At 40.4% G+C, this 20,956-nt stretch overlaps 1 protein-coding gene across 37 annotated transcripts in view; it reads right to left on the bottom strand.

The window, feature by feature from the left end:
* Positions 1–20,956, bottom strand: part of Anks1b (ankyrin repeat and sterile alpha motif domain containing 1B) — a 1,100,386-nt gene that overhangs the window by 322,661 nt on the left and 756,769 nt on the right. For all 37 annotated transcript variants that reach the window (XM_030245360.1, XM_006514305.4, XM_006514301.3 and 34 more), the window contains one exon: positions 6,084–6,182. In XM_030245360.1, the coding sequence (XP_030101220.1) occupies positions 6,084–6,182 (99 nt within the window). The remainder of the gene's footprint in view (positions 1–6,083; positions 6,183–20,956) is intronic.

Here is a 20,956-nt window from a genome sequence, read left to right as displayed (position 1 = left end):
CTACAGATTCATAGGAAGCAGCATTTTGGAGGTGTGTCCCTGTTGAGGTCGTGTGGCCTTGTTGGAGGGAGTGTGTCACTGGGGGGTGGGTTTTGCAGTTTCAGAAGCTCAAGCCAGACCCAGTGTAACTCTCTCTTCTTGGTGTCCACCTATCTAGATGTAGAACTCTCAGCTACTTCTCCAGCACCATATCTGCCCTTGTGCCATCATGCTTCCGGCCATGGCGACTAAATCTCTGAACCTGCAAGCCAGCCCCACTTAAATGTTTTCTTTAATAAGAGTTGCTGGGATCATGGTATTTCTTTACAGCAATAAAACCTGAACTAAGAAAGTACCGTTCAGTAAAATAAATAATTGGAATGTAGAAATGTCACTATAACAAATGGTGAATAAACTGGATTTGGATGGGAAGGGTAAATCAAACTTGGGTTTTCATTATTTGGTAAAGATGAAGTAACATCATCCTTACCAGGCAACAGCCAGTGAGTGTAGGAAACTGTATTATGGTCAAGAGTTGCATGGTGACACACACTAGCTATTAGAGAGTTTTGAACTTCAGTTATAGGACAAGAGTAGGCAAAGGAGGGGCAGAGCAGAGTGCTAGGAAGTGGAATCGCAGAGCAGAATGTCAACAGGCTGTCATCAGATCAGAGCTACTGAAGGCAGTTGAGGATGGAAAGGGGCTCAGTGACTCTGTTCTGGTGGCTGCTGGTGACCTGAAACACGGCCTGGGTGGTAAAGCACAGGGCTGAGTCAGATCCCAGAGAACTGTGGGATGGATGGTGTTGGCAGACTGCTGCTGAGTAACTCCAAAAGCCACAGCAAAGTGGGAAGCATTTGCAGATGAAACAGGGAAACAGGGGAAACCAGGACATGATAGGCATGGATTTGATTGGCTACATTTTCAATTAAGGTTGAGAGATATTAAGAAGATATAATATGGGTCTTGATGCAAAGCACTCTAAACCTTCATAAAATGAAAATCCTTTGAATAGCTGACCTTCAGGTGTTCTATTATCAAAGGACAAGGACACTTATACCCCTTTAAGAGGAAAACATATTAAAGGCTTATTCAAGGATTTATTTGTGGGGTTCTTATCTGGTAATAATAAAGGGTAATATGTTACAAGTAAGTGAGCAGATAATTTCTCTGTGTCCCTGTGTCTAAGAGACAGAAAAAGTACAACATGTCTAGTATTTAAGAGTGAACAGAACTTCTTATGAAAATATTGGCATGGTTTCCTTCCCATAAAGGGAAGAGGATGAAGTTTGATCTTCAAAAGCTTAGGGAAACTTTAGACATGAATAAAGCCCAATTTGGAACTGGTGGGAGAAGTGAGTGGTGTGTGAGAATTGATAGTTATTGATAGTTTACTGCTGGAGGCCATACAACACAAAAGACAGAGGCAAATTAACAGGAGAAGGAGCTGACTCAGCCAGATAACTATTCTAAAAGTGACTGGTTAGAAAACATGTAGTATACTTTACTCCATGAATATACCAACTGTGTTTAAAAACATGTGAGTCTTTGCACTGGTGTATATTTCAATATTAAAACAGACAAATGAGAGGAATGGTCTTGCCAAAAGAGTTATTTGTCTTCGAAATTTGAATCAACAGAACATAAATAAAGCATGCTTTGAAACAAGCTAGCAGATCAGGGCTGTGCTTTGAAGACTGTCTTGTCTCTGTTCGGGAGTAACCTCCCCAAATCCCAAGTACAGTGTGCTGTGAGGGCATCTCAGATAGTGATTATGAAATGCTTCCCATGACAGATGAGGAGCGCAAACATTCTGAAGGCCAGAAATTGTGTGAAAAAAAAAAAAAAACCAAAGAGACATTCTGTCAATTATTCTAGCAATGCAAAGCCTCAGCGAATACAGCTGAATGCTCCATCCCTAATACCATGCCATTAGCCCTCTGAAGATGGGGCTCATTACCTAAAAAGGCAAAGCATCAATTTGGAGCATTGCAACGGTCTGTTGTGCTGTGGAGGATGAATCTGGCCATTCTTATGCATTCTCTTCTCGTTTGTGTGGATGCAGTAGGAACGTCCTCACCAGATTCTTGAGTGCATTCGCTTAATTCTGCCTTGTTTCTATAACATTGCTTGCTACAATGGGGATAATGCCCTGTCTTAAAAATAAACACTTTATATATTCTCGAAATAATTCTAGGTTAAGGTTCCTTTGCAGTCCTCATGAAATTGTACGTGGATAACTACAGAATTATCTTAAAATTGAAGTATTTTGGGTCTTAAACGTATCTGAGTGATGTATATATAAGGCAACTTTTATTTACTCATTCATTCATTCTTTTAATGGTCATATTATGGGATGAAGTACAAGGAAATTTCAAGGCACTGAGTGATCTCTGCTACTGGGATGCTTATGTGCAGACTAACATCAGTATCTTCAGATGAGAGCTAGCATAGAGATGCAAAATTCTCAAATAAATCAGAGATTACTATATGTTCTCATTCTACAAATATTTCTTGCATAGCTGCTTGGTGCCAGCAACTGTCAAGGGGTTGGCTTTATAGAAAGGAGCAAATGAGTCAAGGTTCTTGAACCTCTGGGACTGGCTACCTCGTGGCAAGATGAAAAATAATGAGGAAACAAACAATATAACTTCAGGTAGCAAGAGGTGCTATGGGGAAAATAAAGCAGGCACTATCAAAGAGAGTGGTGGATACTGAAGGGAGGCTGTTAAGTCAGGAATGCCTCTGTGGAGTGGGTATCTGAGTCCAAGCCTTGCTAATGTATGGGGATCTGAAGGATCAACAAAGCACCCGAGGCAGAAATGAGCTTGTCACTTTGTGTAACAAGAGAAAGTCAGTGACTTGAGTGTAGATGAGAATTATACATATGACCATGCAGTAGGTAAGGGACAACAGATCTTACTGTCTTCTGTAGGCCAAGGTAAGGGCTTTCTGCTAATTCCAAAGGCTTAGAAAATCACACTGGTGAGCTTCAACCTAGAGCAATAGGATTTGATTCACAGTTTGGAAGACTTGGTGGAGAAAGACAGCATGAAAATCCATTTGCTGAGGTGGAGAGCGAGCAGGAGGGAGAAATGGAGGTAGGTGAATGGTTCAGGGTGGAGAGGATCGATGAATTATTGGTTCAGGTAGCCTAACCATGATAATAGAAAAGAATATTCATTGGCGGGCTTACTAAATGGGGGAGTACTTGCGTTAGATTTCTAACTGCTATAATTTAGTAAGAAGTGCTTCCAGGTTAGGCCAAGTTTCTTAGGAGAAGTGAGATGATACTGTCTGGATTGAACATTAAATAATGGCACATAGGCCATTCGTTGATATGCATGAATTCACTCTTACTTGTTTTAAAGGGTGGGGACGGCATTGGGTGTTGTATACAGCTTGGTACAAGCCCTTGCTGAAGGCAAGTGGACATTTATTAAGGAAATAGTGGACATTTATTAAGGAAATAATACTTTAAGTAGCAAAGTGAATAACATGCCTGTGGGAATTACTTCGAGAATTAAGTCTAAAGGCATTTTTCATTCTTTCCTTTTTAATATAGAAACTTGTATGATTAAGGTCTTCAGTGTGTCCGACTCTCCTTGAATCTGCTAATGTGTTAACTTCCCATCAGCAGAAACTTAGTTCACTGTCAGTGGGCAAACTTCATCAGATTGCTTGCTAAGAAACTGTGATTAATATTTCTTTTCCTGTGTGAGGGGAAACTGTATCCTCCCTAGACAGGAAGAGAGATAAACAGGGGAGAAGACCCAGCAATCTCTCGTGATTGTAGGTGCCCCATTACAGTTCATCTGCTCCAGTCTTTCCTCCCTTCATCTTTTCTCAGCTGCAGACTCCATTTCAACTCTCTCTCCTTCAGTTCCTCTGGTAAATTGCCTCCAGAAGTAAGCAGAATAGAGTATTCTAGAGATAGGCATTCCCTAATGCCCACAAAACATTCAAATTCCTTAGCCCTATACAAATAGAAGAAACCTACTCTTCCTGCTTTATCTTTGGCTATAGGCCACACTTTTCATGTATTTTAAGCACATTGCATTTTCTTCTATTCTGATGACTTTGGAAACCATGGCAAATGCACAGAAAACTTAACAACTTAAATATTTTAACCATATTGTTCACTGGCATCAAGGACACTCCCATGGTTGTGCTGATCCCACCGGATTCTAAATTACTAATTATTTCCCAAGTGCTCCCAGAAAGTGATTACCTGGGTAACACCTGCAATTACACAGTTCCTTCTGGCCTCCTGAAGCGCCTTTCCCTTCCCTTCCCAATTAAAATCCTACCTACCTACCTTGTAAGCCTGGTACTTAGATCCTACCTCGTCCTTTAAAACCTGGTCTGAAAACATAAGGTCAGCTCTGTTGCTAGGTTACACAGTTTCCACTCAAAACATGATACCTGTCTGACAAATCACATCTAGACTGGAAAACCAACTTATCAACTTCAAATGTGTGAAGGGGCACTGTGGACTTCTCCAAATTATGTCTTTTGTTATTAGGCAAGTCCTTTGTAGGGACTCTAGAGGCTAAGTCTTGGAATTGCTTCGTATGGAACATGATGTCCTTTCACCCCAACATTCGTATTGTATGTGTATATTCATTGCACATAGTGCTCATTCTTGTACAGACAAATTCTTTAAGAATATCCTGCACTTTGGCCACACCTTCCTGTTGTTTCTGCTGATAGTCTCTTCCAGTCCAATGTTTCCCTTCCGTTTTCACGTTGCACAGATGCATGAGTGGGTATAAGTTTCTTCTTAGTTTTCAAAAAATTCTAGGGCCCTCAAATGAAAGAAACTATGCAATACTTTTCTTTCTACATTTCATTTGGCTTATTATGATCTCGGTTACCTTTATATTCATTCCATATCATGATAAATTTTCATTTCTTGTTATGGTGAACAAAACTCTATTATGCATATATACTATCTATATACAATACCCAAACCAGATTGATTCACATGCTAATGGATACCTAGGCTGACTCCATAGCTGCAGCATGTAGGGATCTGTATAGTATACTGACTTAAGAGTTCTTCAGACATACACCTATTGCTCATACAATGAGGTAATGATAGTTGGAGTTTTATGAGGAACCTTTGGGCCAGTGAATGGGCTGACTTACATCTCTCCTAACAGTATGTACATATTTTTTCTTTCCCCTGAATCCTCTCCAGCGTTGGTTGTTTCCCTAATGCTAGCCATCCACAGTGGGATGAGATGGATTCATGATCTACTTTTAAACTGTGCCTTCTTTATGGCTGCATGTTAGTCAGGGTACATTTTAAATGATGCTCCCTCTTAATTGAGGTTCCCTCTTCAAAGGCTCTAACCTGTGCCAAGCTGACATAAAACTATCCAGTACAATGAAGAAGGATGCTCAACACTTTTAGCATACTTGTTGGCTATCTACTCTTCATCTTTTTTTTTTTTTTTGGTTGTTGTTGTTTTTGTTTTCCCAGACAGGGTTTCTCTGTGTAGCCCTGGCTGTCCTGGAACTCAGTCTGTAGACCAGGCTGGCCTTGAACTCAGAAATCTGCCTGTTTCTGCCTCCCGAGTGCTGGGATTAAAGGCGTGCGCCACCATGCCTGGCATCTTTTGAGAACTACCTCTCTACTCTATTAACCCATCTATTGATTGGGTTATTTGGTTTGTGGGGGGAGTTCAGGGTTTTGTTTGTTTGTTTAGTTTTAAAATATATATTCTTGATATTAATCCTGTCAGATGTATAGCCAGCAAAAGGAAACCATTCACGAAGCTTTTCTGAATGCAATCAACATGAATCCCATCTTCCTTAAGTTGTCATTAGACCTGAGTTAGGACTCACACAGAAGAGATATTCTGAATCTGTCCCATTGCTCTGTAGCGGTGGCCATATGGCATTCTTGCAGGTCAGTTTAAAACCAAGTGAAGCTTGTGGCAGTCTTTTGTGTCTGATTAAAGTGGGACCTGAGACTATTCTTATGGGCTGCAGCAGCTTGTAGAAACGCTGTATACCCATGCCTATACCGTTATATGCTTTGACCACACATCAATTAGAAGCTACTTATGAGAGAGCCCAATGAAGCATCCCATACCTTTGGAAGGAGCTGGATCGCTTGTAGAATTCTCTGTCTGTGGCCAGAGTTAAGGATTCCAATTTCCAACAAATCCTGATCTTCCATAACATTGCTTCCCTGAAATAAAACCAGAAAGGTTATGTGATAGATCCAGCCAGTTATGCTATAATAAGAATTTACTTTCCACAGAGTTAGACAAGTTCTCTGAGTTCTATAAACAAAAAACAGAGTCATTGTACTTTGTGTGTGTGAAGAGTAAGTCATCTGTGGGACTCTTGGGAGGGCATGGGAGCCGACCTTCCCTCACATACATCTCTCATGACTTTCTATTATGTTAACTTCTCTGCATCGAAGAGTCATTCCATGACTTAGAATTCCATTCCTGTAAAAGTATAAGGGCTTCCAGGAAGAGTCATCATTCAAGATTTTCAGCGACTTCTAGAAGGATGTGAATGAATCCATTTATTTTTAAAAACTAATCTGAAAATAGATTTTGTGAGGAGGGCTGATGGGAAAATTGACAGGTACATGGCAGGTTAAAAGTAAAAATAATTCATTTTAGAATATCAAATGTCAGATTCTTAAAAACACGGAGATGGAACAATGAAGAAGATGCAAGTGTCTGCAAATGATGCTAGTTGCTCCCTCCATTTGCAAACTGCAAACAGGTACCATGTGATACTTGCTTGGAAATCCTGAGGGGATTAAGGGCACACTTTTGGAGAAGGTGATGTATAACCAGACATCTGAACTATGCTTAAGACCCCAAACAAGAAGGACAAAAGAGAAGCCACGTGCAATAACCTGTAGAAAAACACATGTATATGGGACAAAAATGGAGAGAGAGAGAAAAAAAAGGCAAGGTCAGAAAAGTAAGTCTAGGCTAGGCTAAATGAACACTGTATGGCACAATGAGTTTATATTCATTCTGGCCACCATGGAAAGCTATGGGCAGCCTTAAAAAAGAGTTCCATGATAGAATTCTAAATTTAGAAAGATCATTTCGATTTTTACCGCTGGGCCTCAGTTTCCTTCCCTACAAAATGAAAAGGCTGAATGAAACTCACATTCTGCAAGGACCAGTCTACTCCCAATGTCTCTCAAGTGAGTACTTTAATCCCCTGATCAGTGTTTGAAACAGAAAAGTAGAGACTGCTCATTTGGTGCCTCTTAAATGGCTCCGGGCTTTCAGGGTTCACAGGATAGAGTTTCACTTTAGATTGAAGACTTGAATATTCTAAATGAAATAAGGTAACCACATTTTCTCACTCGTTGGTAGAAGCCAGAAGTAGAAAAGAGGTTGTAAGGCTATGAAAAGTGGCTGGGAGATTGGATGAAGGGATAGATGGGAGAAATTCATTAAAATGTTGCATCACACAGTAGACTAGCTATATTCTATAACAGTTTTATAGATTCTAAAATTATTATAAGACTATAATATTTTATAAATTGTGGGGATGATATTTAAGAAGATGAAATGTTAATTAATCAAATTTGATCATTATCCACTGTATACATATATCACATACATGCTCCATACACAAGCACAGGGATTATACTCCATCAAAACAAAAATATAAGATTGAAGACTTGAGGGTTGGGTGGAAATTCAAGAGTTTGCATTGCTGTTTGTCTGAATGACCAACTTTCATCCTATAAATGCATAGCATGAGAAATGACAGAAAAACATGGAAAAAAACCAGCTACTTAGGGAGGCTCAGAGTGACAGAAAATGAACTAGAAAGGGCAGTCCTGGGGTCCTGCAGACCATTAAGAGGGTGCTATGGTTGTTTTAGGGATGGGATGGGCCTGGCTTAGGTAATCGGTATGGAAGGCAGAAAACTATGGAAAACCATCAAGCAGTTTTAGTTGGGGTCAGACCTACAGAACGAAGAGATGGGAAACTCAGAGTGGGGGCAGGAGATGGGTTAGATGTTTTCCCAGATAGTTCTTTCCCCCAGATAGGAACTGAGGAAGGGTAGAAGAGATGATGTAAACAGTATAATATCAGACTATGTTACAAATGGATAATTGACTGTTGTTAGCAGATTAAAGCCGACTGAACAGTATCACGGTTAGGGATTTAAGATGGCCATTCACAGAACAAAAGCGGTCCACCTACTCATAGTGATGTGCCAATGCTTAAGCCAGCCATCTCGGTGGAGGTAGAGTGATCCCGGTGTATAGCAGCATGATAATGGAAAGGCTAATGAAAAACAAGTAAAGCCAGTCTTGGCCCTGTGCCACAGGAAATACTGCTCTTAAGAAACCACCATGTGCACTCGATAGAGCCTGGCTGAGCATAGAAACGACTTCATTTTGAGAAGTCGTTATCACTTCTAGAAACGGACTCAAGGAACTTGAGTGGGATATATGAAGCTCGGTCTGACTTTTCATCTTTGAGGATTCCCCAAAGCACTTACTGACATTAGAACAACAATCACAACACTGGCCACTTACGTGCTAGACCACTGTCATGATTTCCATGGACTGAACTACCAGTCTATACATTCAGCTCACACAAAATGTGGGGTCTAGTTTCTTTGTATATCAGCAAGCATATCATTAAGATTTTATGGTTTGTAGGACCTATGGTCTACAGTTAATCCTAAAAATTTGGCAGCAATATTTGAATAATTTGATGGTTTCAACAATTAAGTCCTGAAGGTCCACTGTCTTTCCTTGACAGCACTCATATACAGTCCTTTCTATTTTCAATAAGGGAGGAGACTTTTGGAATAATTGTACAGAAGTCTGCGATTTTAAGAGTGTTAAATACACAGTAACCTTCTATGCTTTGGGTCAGATTTCCTAGCATACAGGATACTAACCAAACACTTTTAAACGTAAGTGGAAAGTAGAGAGTTGTAATACAAACTATAAGAATGTACCTTATGAATTGGAAAATACAAAGAAAAGGACTCAATGTCCCTAATGAGGCATACTATTAGAATTTTTCATTTTGCCAATTATTCTTCTTTGTTCACTAGACAAATGTACACACAAATAGAAACATCATAGTGTGTGGCAAATATGTACAATTATTTTGTGTCATGAAAAATACTAATAAAAAGAAAATGTTTTCCTTGTTTCTATAATTCGAAGAATAACCTCTCTCCCCCAATATCCTGATATATCTTCAATTTTTATTTTGCTTAAAATGTAAGGTGGCTTGGACCTATTTGGAGTACGGTTAGGCAAACATAATTAAATTATAAAAATTATTTTAGATTTCTTGGCTCTTACCTGTAAAATGAAGCCGACTAACCAATATGTATTAAAATATGATTTCAGCCATGTTTAATTTTTGATAAGTATCACTATATATAGAGTGTGTATTTTGAAACGTCATTTTAGTGTTTTAGAATCTAGAACCTACCTAAAGTTGGCTTTAAGAAATGATTACCAAGAAGTTCAAAACAATGTTTGCTTGTTTGTTTGCTTGTTTTTGACAGAGCAATCTTAGCTAACAGGATACCTTCTGTGTAGTGCTATGAATTCTTACAGCTTTTTAGAGTAAAGTAAGATTTTACAACTCTCATGATTTCCTTCTACATTTGGGCCACAGTTACACTGTCCAGACCACAGGCATTCCCATTGTGCCCAAGGGGCTACAGTGGACGCTCACTCTATTGCTTGTTTTTGTTAACGCAGAGAATTTCAGCTTAACTTAACTCTTTCCCCCTAACAAAAGCTGAATATAAAGCTAGCTCTGCATTCCTTCATCCAGTTTGCATATCACCGCTCGATCACTGGTTTGGTGAGCAGAGCTCCTTGCTCTTCCTCTGCTTAAACTGCCTATTCCAGTACATCCCTTCTCCTCACCATCGCATGACATCATTCTCTCCCGCCCCCATAATGAGCAGGAGCGCCATAGACTTCTCTACCAAATAAATGTTAAGCCTGACCCCTCCTTGCCAAATCCAGTTGGTTCTTTTCGGCCCTGAACCCAAGTACTTTCTGGCTAACTTGGCTGGTGACTGCAATGTTGGACAATACCCGATTTCCAGCATGTCTGTCACTGAAGCAAGTTCTGTTAGTCAGGTCTTCTCTAACTTACTGACAGTGAAAGCATAGTCAAATCACATAGATGGGGCAAACGAGACCAGGAGTAAAACATATTCATCATTCTCGGGATGTAGTTAGCTATATACCATTTGGCCATAGTTCGTGGATATTAAATATAGTGTCTTCAGCAAATTACCTCCCAATATTTTTGTGGCCAAAATGAATTATGAAGTTGTCACACTTGGGGTGGTGTTAGTTCATGACGATGTTAGAAAGCCATGCCATGGAACGTCAAGTGCAGACGAGACAGACAAGCTATTGAGCGCAGCACCCAACATCGCACAGGTGGTTTTGGGGAAAGCAATCAGAGAGAAAGTGGATTTGCTAGTCAGTAACTAAACAACTTATTAGCACGATCAAAGGCCCGGGGAGGGGGGTGTTTTTCCAGCTGCTGCCCTTTTCCTGATGAGAACTGACAGATCCGGGGCTCTTTATTACCTTCCTAAATCACAGAATGAAGAGAAATCACCTAATATCCTATGCGAGGTAGCTGAAGCCAAAGCTTGTCTGACCATGGGGAGACTGTTATGTATGGAGGTTTTCAGCTCAGATAGACCACTGAGATGACCAAACAGAAATGAGTAGTTGCGTTTCCTGCTTAATGGCCCATTAGAGATACAACAACTATTTATTGAAATCATATCTCAGGGATGTCCGCACTGATGGCCCCGGCTCTCAGAACAGCATGGGAAGTTCGTGCGTGCGGCTTCATAACTTTGATACAATATTGCATTCATTTAGAATCTTTGACTTCCCATTCCGTTTTAAATCAAGAGCTGGGAACCACCTTTGAGGACCTCAGGAAAGCTGGCCGCTTCTGAATGCACGCTGGAGTAGGAAATGTTTCTATTCTTTTTCTTCAGGCAGGCTCAAGCTGAAGACATCGAGAGATAATGTTGGTGGGGGAAAACGGCGTCTGCTTTATAACTGGGTCAGTCAGATTCTTCTCACAATTTGTGTGGCCTTACTTCGACGGGATATTTAAAACAGGGTACATATACGGTGCAGCAACATTGATCTCTCACAAACTTCCACTGGAAAAGCAGGCGTATTTTATTTCTTTACAGCATACAGAAATGTTACAGCAAAGAAATGTTATGGTCTTGCACCTTTCATGAATTAAAATCCAAATGTTTCTCTTCTTAACAGGAAATGAAGTGCTTTCTGATTGTTTTGCTTGTGGGGTGGGAGGGTCTATGGTGACAACAACCCAACTAGAGAAGAGAGCAGTGTACATCATATTTCTTCGAATAAAATGCTACATCTTAGCTTCTTACCTTACAGCTTTGAGTCAACTTGGTGTCAGTTTATAGAGAGATACAGTGCACGGCTTTTCTGAGTGATTGGGATAGTAGCTATTGCCATAAGTAACAGATTTTTCCGCCGTGCAGCATTAGAATAAAGCTACATATACCTCGTCACTCAGAAGTGTGATTACTGTCAATGCTCATATCATAGATGATGAGTGTGCTCCAATTTTTATTTATTATTATTATGATGGTGATGATGATGATGTATAGTGGTGTGAGTGTGTGTGATGTGTGCTCGTGTGTGCCATGACACACACGTGGAGGTCAGGGGCAACTTTCAGGAGTTACTTTCCATTCACTGTGGGTTGTGGAGATGAAACTCGGTGTTGCCAGGCCTCTGTGGCAAGTGTTTCACCTGCTGTCCCACCATGCAGCCTCCATGCTCCCTCCATGTGTAATTCTCTAACTTATGATAAAGGAACAGCATTAGAAGTATTTGCAGTCCTTTCAAATCTTAGGCCTCTGTAATGTACTCTCTTGATTGCCGCAGAATTTCCTATATTTGCTTAACTAACTACCTATATTTTTAGCTTATGAAAAATTTTCTGGGATTTAAGGTTATGTGAAATTTTTTTTTGAAGCTGGAATTAGAATCTTATTCTCCAGATATCGTATATGAAACATGACACCTGCCTGGCATGCCATGAAGACTTTATGTTTAATCCAATAGATAAAGTAGAAAATTAAGTTATAGGCAAAACATAATCATAACCCTTCCCACATGTCTATGATCAGCTCACGATCACAAGAGATTCCATTACAGATGTTTGTGAGCCATCATGTGATTGCTGGCGATTGAACTCAGGAACTCTGGAAGAATAGACAGTGCTCTTACTGCTGGGCCATCTCTCCAGTCCCTAGTCTTCACTTTGAAAGCTGCCAGTTCACAGCTTCTTGAGGTAAGAAGAAAAGTTGATGTGAGCAAAATTTATCTGAGTGGTCTTACTTTTTTCCAGTTACATGCATAAACATAGAAAGACAGTGCAGACAGACTGCCCTGGGAGAGTCCTCCACACCCCATTCTCATCTAGGCTTAGATTCACCTAAAGGAAAGACCATTTCATGTATTTCCCAGTCCCCTGCCTCTTCAGGGTTGATGAAAACCCAGCTACACAAAACACTTCAAAAGACAGCTTCAAAGATGTTACCCATCTAATCAATAGGAACTGGATTCCTTCAATGCTTATACAAGTGGTAGTTGAGGTAAGCTAAACTACATACTTTACTGAATTCTTTCTATATGCTAGCTAGGCACCATTCAGATTGCTTTACGCATGTTTTCGCATTTCATTCTTTTAGCAACCCCACTTAACTTGGAGCTGAGGCACAGTTCTCATAAATTACCCCAGATAGTCATCCTCGCAGTACAGCGGGCAGTGAATTGGTCTCATTCCTAACCTCATCTCACCTCCACTGTGACTAATGCAGGCGAGGAAAGATTCAGCTTAACAAAACAAAACATGCCCTGGCCTAAGCCATTTATATATTTTACTTAGGAGGCATATGAAATTACATAAAAGGAGGTGCCCCAGTGAATTTGATGTCTGGCTTCATGGCATTTAAGCAGCTGACTCCCTCTCTGTGGAAGATCATTTAGAAAGCTGTCTGACCCATCCCTCCCCCGCACTCTGGTCCTTTCTGTTCACTGAATCATGGAACCAGGCTGGCAGGGACCTGTAGGCTTTTCTGGCTTAAGTGTTCCCTAACTAAGCATGGCGCGTTAACTTCTCTTTTGCAGCATGGTGTCTAGCTGGTTTTACACCATCCCAAAGGGGTTGCTGGGATATTAGATACTTTAAACGGTCTTTCCCAGAGGCTGAGTCTGACTGTGGGGTTGGGGTTGGAGGGGACACCCCAGATCTACTTGTTCTGCTCTCATTGCAATGCAGAGTGTTAAGGGCGAGCTATTAGAAGAACAAGCCAAAAGCAGAGAAAGGAAAACAGTTAGCAGCTGTCCCATGTCCTTTTCCAATTACAAGCTGTGAAGTTAATTTTTTTCCCTTGAGTAGGCTGTACATAATCTTGGCAGGTACTGAGTTTTATTCTTCTATCAAATATGCTGAACATTTATTTCTTGGTGCCTCTCAAGAGAAAGGTGGGCAACATCTAGCTTAGTGTGGACATTCTGCTCTTGCTTGGGGAGGAACACAATGCTTTGATATTTCCAGCAGGCTCCTCTTACACACTCCTTTGGCTAGTGGTGTGGAGGAATACTAAGAGCTGATGTTCATGTTCATGGTATTCGCTACATTGCCCATTCAATTATAAATCTTGTAAGAATCTTGTAAGCTAGTTGGCATTATCCTCATTATATAGATGAGGGAATAGTCTTGGGCATGCAAAACCATTCAAAGTTTGCACAGCATCTGATGAATCTGTGACCTGTGTTTTATTCTATCAGACTCCAAGATAGGACCTCACTTTCTACTGAAAGAGAACCAGGTGTCTAGGAACAGGTGTTTTCTTCAGTCAACAGATGTGTAACATTGCTCAGGATTAATTCCCATGCATACATACACACATATATATAATATATATTTATATATGTATATATTCTTTAACACATTTTACTTCTGATAAATTATATACCCTCTGAAAGGTCAAGTAGTTAGTTCTTTCATATTATTATCATCTAAAACCAAGCCACTTAATAAATGTGACTGAGGGTCCTTGTGGCTAAAGTACTACAGAAATTGAATGGGTTCCGCACAGGATGTTGGAGCATCAGTTTGGCAACAGGTTGATATGAGGGATCCAGCTCTTGTGTGTGTAAATCCTTGTCAGAAGTTTAACTGGTCAGATGAGGAGAAGTTTTCAGGTCCGGGGCATGTTTCCATGACTCCTTTAGGTCGCTTCCCAGCCAGAATGAAGGACAGTGTGTTGGAATGCAGGAAGGTAGAGTGTATCTGGGAAAAAGTCAAGGGAGGTTGTGTTCTTTGTTACTAGGTTAAGAATCTAGAAAAACGGGTGTGAGTTATGGACTCCACAAAGGGTGATCTAAGCCGAGGGAAGTGTGACCATGAGGATGGACAATTGTGTGCTCCTAATGTTGATAATCTAATCATTAATAACTTATTCATTAACTCACAGAGATGGCAGTCCCCAGGAAATACACATCTCCAGATTCAAAGGTGATGGGGTTTTCTGACACAGAAATATGTTCAGATACATTTTAGTTAAAGAAATTCAAGATGAAAGGACGAGGAAGGATAGGGAAGGAGGGAAACAGGCAGGAGGGGAAATGATTTGTTCTGAAGTGTAAAGGTGGTATTGCGGGAAATATGGTTGCTGGGAAAAAAAATACATCAATTGAAACTTAAGTTGACACCATGCTTTTACTTGGATAGCCTTGGGGATGAAGTCACAGAAAGCTGAGAATGAACCAAGAGTCCAATCTAGAGATGTCAGAGAGCAAGAATGGGCAGTCATTCATTTAGTCAACACAAATTTATTCAACTCAGTTTTTGAGCAATTCTTCTGTGTCAGGCATGTTCCTGGGGTTTTCAGGACACTCTTCTATGAGAGACAAGATCTTTTTCCATTAGAAGTTAAAGTCTAGTGGATAAAACAGGAAAATAATTGAATAAAAACATGCAAGGTGTGAAGTAATACTCCAATGTTTACTATGTCATTAAGCACTCTGCCTTTTTTTTTTTTTTTTTTTTTTTTTTTGTCCGAGACAGGGTTTCTCTGTGTAGCCCTGGCTGTCCTGGAACTCACTCTGTAGACCAGGCTGACCTCCAATTCTGACCTCGAACTCAGAAATTCGCCTGCCTCTGCCTCCCAAGTGCTGGGATTAAAGGCGTGTGCCACCACTGCCCGGCACTCCACCTTTTTATTGCTCATAACAACTTTGAAAGTTGTTACAATTAACCTTCTTACAAAAATTTTAAAATGTAATGCACAAATAATCTGATGATGTGCTCAAGCTCACACAGAAAGCCGAGCTGCTCTGAAGGAACTTAATAGAGTACTGGGATAAAACAAGACTGAACACAGAGGACCTGTGTTGGAAAGACTGGGCAGGAAAGCTTGAGGAATCATTTTAAATGATTAGAAGGACTGAGGAATGGGTGAGAAGAGCCATTAGAAGTACATCACTGACAGAAGCAACAGTAGGCACAAAGGCACCAGGGCGGGAACAGTGCCAAATACGTAGGAACAGACAGAAGTCTACTCACTGAAGAAGAGACTTTGGAGTAGAAAGCAGGAAAAGGCCTGAGTGATGCAGGGATTTGCCATACTCAATAACTTCAATTATATTTAAACTATAATAAGAAGAATTGGAAGATATCAACAAACTTGGAATCAGATAATCTGGCCATGGTGTACTGAACACACGAAGAAACAGGGTGACATACTGAACTCAACAACCCGAATTGAAACATGCCTGACAAACATCAACTATCTAAAGGAAAAGAGACAAAAGCTGACCTTTCAGAGAACAATGTGGATTGGTTTCTCTGGGGGAATCAAATTCCCATGGCAAATATAAGTTTCCATTTGAACCAATGGGAAAAGCCAGGTGGTAAAGACAAACGTCACAGTAGGTCATAGGCCCTAGGGGCAGAACCTATTATTATTATTATGTTGCTAAATGGATATAGTATCACATGGCTCTGTTCTCTAAATACTCAGCTTAATAGCCATAGATTAATGTGGCTCTCAACCTTCCTCAGAGAAGCTTCTTTTTGTTGTGGACAGAGCTTAAAATAGACACCCACAACTGGTCAAACTGCAGAGAAGAGACTGTGAAGGGCTTAGCCTAAATGAAATATTTTTATCATGCCCTACCCCACAACCCATGGCTCAGGGATCATCCTGGAAGAGGAGGCAGGAAGATTGTAAGAACTGGAGATTGTGGAGGACTCTGGAAAAACAGTGTTATCCGAACACGGCAGGCCTGTTGCACCCATGAACTCATAGTGGCTTTGGCTGCCTGTACAAGACCTGCATAAGATCGAGCCAGACAAAATACCAGCATGGCTTGGGGAGGGGCTCCTGAGGCTCCACCCTAGCTGAAGAGCTATTGGCTGCTGAAGGAAGGAGAGTCTGTTTTCTTCAGGGATTCAGCCCCAGGTAGGTTGCCTGTGCTTCAGTGGGTAGTCCTACACCATGTTCATGCTACCATCATCGACTGGACTCAGTGATAGCAATAAAGGAATACATGAAGTTGGGAGGAAGACCTGATGGGAGGAATCTGGGAAGGGATGGGGGAGGAACTAGGAAGTGAATTTGGACAAAACACATTGCATATATGTATAGTAATCAGAATGGTATTTGATAAGGATTCTAAATTGACAAATTATGGGCAAAGACTTAGCAACAATTAGGTTGAAAACATTCATACTTGAGGGGGCACACAGGTGAAAGGAGGTTTTGCTGGAGCAGACATGGGAAAGAATGTTTTCCTGAAGCAGACACAGGTGAAAGGGTGTTTTGATATAGCGAACATGTGTAAGGACCTGTGATGAAGGAGTATAGATATGATCCCCACAGACAGTGGGGGATGAGCACTGAGCCTTGGTTTGGTTTGCACTGCCTCTCCTTTGCCAACAACACTCATGTATTAGTTCACCTTACATAGCATTGTTGAGCTCCACTGTGATGAGGCTGACATTGAGAGAAGCTTGCCCAAGAACTACTAGGTGAGGTTCCCAAGGCCTCACCTCAGGCTGGTTGGTGAGCCTTGTGGTTTCTTCAGGATTGAACTACAGCTTCGGGTTTGTGCCTAGTGTTTGTCTGCTGAAAGGACTGGTCTATAGCTGTCGGTTCCTGTGTGGTGTCTGCCTGTTTAAAGGACTGGTCTGTAGCTGTCAGTTCCTGTTTGGTATCTGCCTCCCCAGAGGACTGGTCTTCAGCTACTGAGTCATATTTGGTGTTTGCTACAGGACTGAACTGTAGATCAAAAGAAGATTGAGCTTGCCCCCAAAGAACTATTGTTACACAGGTCCACTTCTCCCACATCTTAATAACTTTTCTCCCCAATAACTCTGCTGGGTGGTGGGCTATAGGAGAAGTTGAACCCTTATTAAAAGTGGGTTGCAAAAAGTTTATGCCTAGACATACTTGATGGTCCTACCAATTTTATTTCTACCTTGTGGTGAACACTATTTGAGTCCCTTCTCCCTTGCTACCTCCTACTTCACAGCTGATTCTGCTCTAGTTCTGAGCCTATTTGAAACTGTGTTTGTACATGGGCAGATCTACCCACTGGGAAAAGGAAGAAACTCACTTGTGAGTTTCTGTGCTTATGAGGATGTACTAAGGACTTTCCTCAGGGTAAGGCAGACGAGAACAGAGAGAGGCCCATGAAGAGAGAGTGCCCATTACAGCACTGACTGCTCATTGTGAATAGTTTCATTGGATGTCTACAAGTAGGCAAGCCTGGGCTGTGGAAGAAGTAATGACTCTTGAGTATATAAGCTCTCTCCGTTTTTTAAAAATCTGTGTTTCTTTGGACAGTTTTATATGTTGGTAAAAATAATGATAGGAACATGTCTCATGACATGCAACAGTTGAGAAGGCGGCAATGGGTTCTTACTGTTTGCCTTATTTTATTGTATTCAGACTGGGATAGATTAACACAAGCGCAGCAAACAAGGGGTGTTAGAATAAAAAAAGAAAGTTGTCAGAATCAAGTGTGTCTGTGTAGGTATGTGTATATTTGTGTGTATGTATGTGTGTGTATATGTGTGCATATGTATGTGTGTATGCAAGTATGTGTGTATGTGTATGTATGTATATGTGTGTAAGTATGTCTGTATGAGTGTGTGTATATGTGTATGTATGTGTGTATGTGTGTATGTGTGTGTAAGTGTGTATGTGTACTGGATTTTTTCTTTTCATGGTTTCATCTTGTTTTGGCTTGAAATAATGAAATCTTATGCAAAGACTTTTGAGGGAGCCCTTTCCTTTCAATTCCAGTTTCAGTTAACAATTACTGGATACAATGTCACCACATGTGCATAAGTAGTTTTATTTTTTATTTATTTTTATATATCTGGGAGTAGCTTTGAGCATTGCCACTGCAGGTATCCAGAGGTTGTAAAAAGTCAGAGCTCAGCTGGAAGCATATTTCTACATAATCCTTGTGTTCTGTAAATACAATACATGAAGCATAGACCAAAAAACAAAAAACAAAAAACCCCCACTCTTGAGATGTTCACACATTATACATATCAGGCAGAAACAGTAAGAGCATTTGCTGGTAGGTTAGGCTGGCCTTAGGTGTGGCTGTGCCCTGAGCTCTTGAGATGCCAAAGGGCACGTTTAGATCCTTTGTGATCCAGGACACCTTTGGTGAGAGATAAACGGTGCTGATACTTTAGAAAGTGTTGGCTGGTGGAATGAATATTCCTGACTTTTCCCTATACTTATTTTTGGGTTTGGTATTTGAGCTATTTTTCCTGAGATGTCTTTTGGATTAAAAAAAAAAGAGAGAAAGCAATATTTTTCTTCATGAAGACTTTGTCTTGACTCATTTCAGTTTTAAGACGTGGTGGTGGGAAAATGCTCACCCCGTGGTCCTCGACTGATGTGTGAGGAGATGGTGTGTCCCAGCAGAGTACAGAAAGCAGGGTGATCTACTAGAGCAGTGATCATAACAGTGAGGTAAGGTCACAGACAAGAAAAGCCCTTAGGACTGTTTGGGGCCTGGATGATCACACCTTTGACTCAAGGTTGAAGACAAAAGGAAGGTCCCTTCAAGGCACACACGCCATATGCCATATAGACTGTATGTCTATAACATATAGAGTGCTCTTTGTTTTATCTTAGACCCTTTCTTGCCTAGCATCTCTCAACCTGTCTCGAGAAAGAAAAAGAAGGAAACCCTTTCCTATAATAAATATCATCAAAGGTTCCCTTGTTTAATTTTTCTTTTTAATTTTATTTATTTATTTATTTACATTTAACATATTTTGATCATAGTTTTTCTTCTCCACCAACACCTTCTAGCTCTTCCCCACTATCCTTCACAGCCAATTTCATGTTCTCTATCGTTCTCTAAAAACCAAAACCAAAACCAAAACCAAACCAAACAAACAAAAGAATGAAAGAAGTTATTTGCAGTTGATACCTTCTGGGAAAGATAGAATCATTCTTCTCCAATGGAGAGTCACTGTGCATATCAACCACACCCCAGGGCATGAACACACTCCATGTTCAAGAGTTCTTGGCCAACACAAAACAGACTTGGACGAGCTGGAGAGATGGCTCAGCGGTTAAGAGCACTGATTGCTCTTCCAGAGGTCCTGAGTTCAATTCCCAGCAACCACATGGTGGCTCACAACCATCTGTAATGGGAGGGATCCGATGCCCTGTTTTGGTGTGTCTGAAGAGATCAACAGTATACTCACATACATAAAATAAATAAATATTTTTTTCAAAAGAAGAAAAAACTAGACTTGGAGCTAAAGAAAAAGTTCTATAATATTCAACTGGTATCTAAACTATCATGAAATTCTTCATATTAACTTAAAGTGTATATTGTTTAAAAATAGGTACATCATGATTAGGTTGAAGAAGTGGTAACCAGTTACAGAATCCTTGGTTTCTTTCTCCTGGGTATTAGATTCCTTGTCTCCTTTGCTGGTCAGCAAGCTTTTTGGGAGAAAGGAATGTGATTCATTATCGTTGCCTCTCCCTCAGTTCTTGTTGGCTAAGAACCAAATAGCACACATGCTTTATTGAATGGATGTGCAAGCATGAAGTATAGGCTCATAACAGAATGCAGCTGAAGGCTCACTGGCATACACGAGTGTGCACTGAAAAGCTCCAGCAGCAAACTCCAATATGCAGGATGCCCGACGTGTGGTTTTTCTCCTCTAACTGAAGGAAAGATAATGATGGCATTGCTGGTACACCATAACACCAAAATGTTCTCAATCTTTTTCTCCCCACAAGTTTTGCAAATTCTCATGATTTGATTTCTATCCAGGGCTATCAGTTGAGACATCTGATAATCTAAAAGCATTCAGAGAATTAGGATCCCATATGGCTCAAAAAATATTTCCTATCCGGCAGAAGAAAGAGAACATACTGTGAGAATAATACCAGTATATCCTTCAATGTACGTGTACCGGGAGAGCAAATGAACTGAAATCATTTTTCACGGAATAATGATAATGATCATCAGGATTAATTAGAACAACTCAAAATATACTGGATCTGCTGTTCTTCATAATCATTCCACATTATGAAAAAAATCAGTATTTCAAAGTAAAGGCAATAATGAGGTTATGTTTTATCTAACAATAATATTCATTAGAAATGGGCACCAAATTAAGAGTGCTGGCTTATTTGGAAAAAAAAAACTAATTGTATAAACATGGAAAAAAATCATTCAACTTCCTTAGGTCTTAATTTTTCTCAACTGAATATTAAGAGGGTTGAACCAGATGTTCCTTCCAAACACATCTGGAGGTTCTAGTGTATGAGTACTCATATACTCACACTGTTCAAAGACTAATTGATTCTTCTTATTTGGGGTGCAGGGAGAGCCACTTTCCT

This window comes from Mus musculus, chromosome 10, assembly GCF_000001635.26.
Source record: "Mus musculus strain C57BL/6J chromosome 10, GRCm38.p6 C57BL/6J".
NCBI lineage: Eukaryota > Metazoa > Chordata > Mammalia > Rodentia > Muridae > Mus > Mus musculus.
This window is presented reverse-complemented; position numbering and strand designations above follow the sequence as displayed.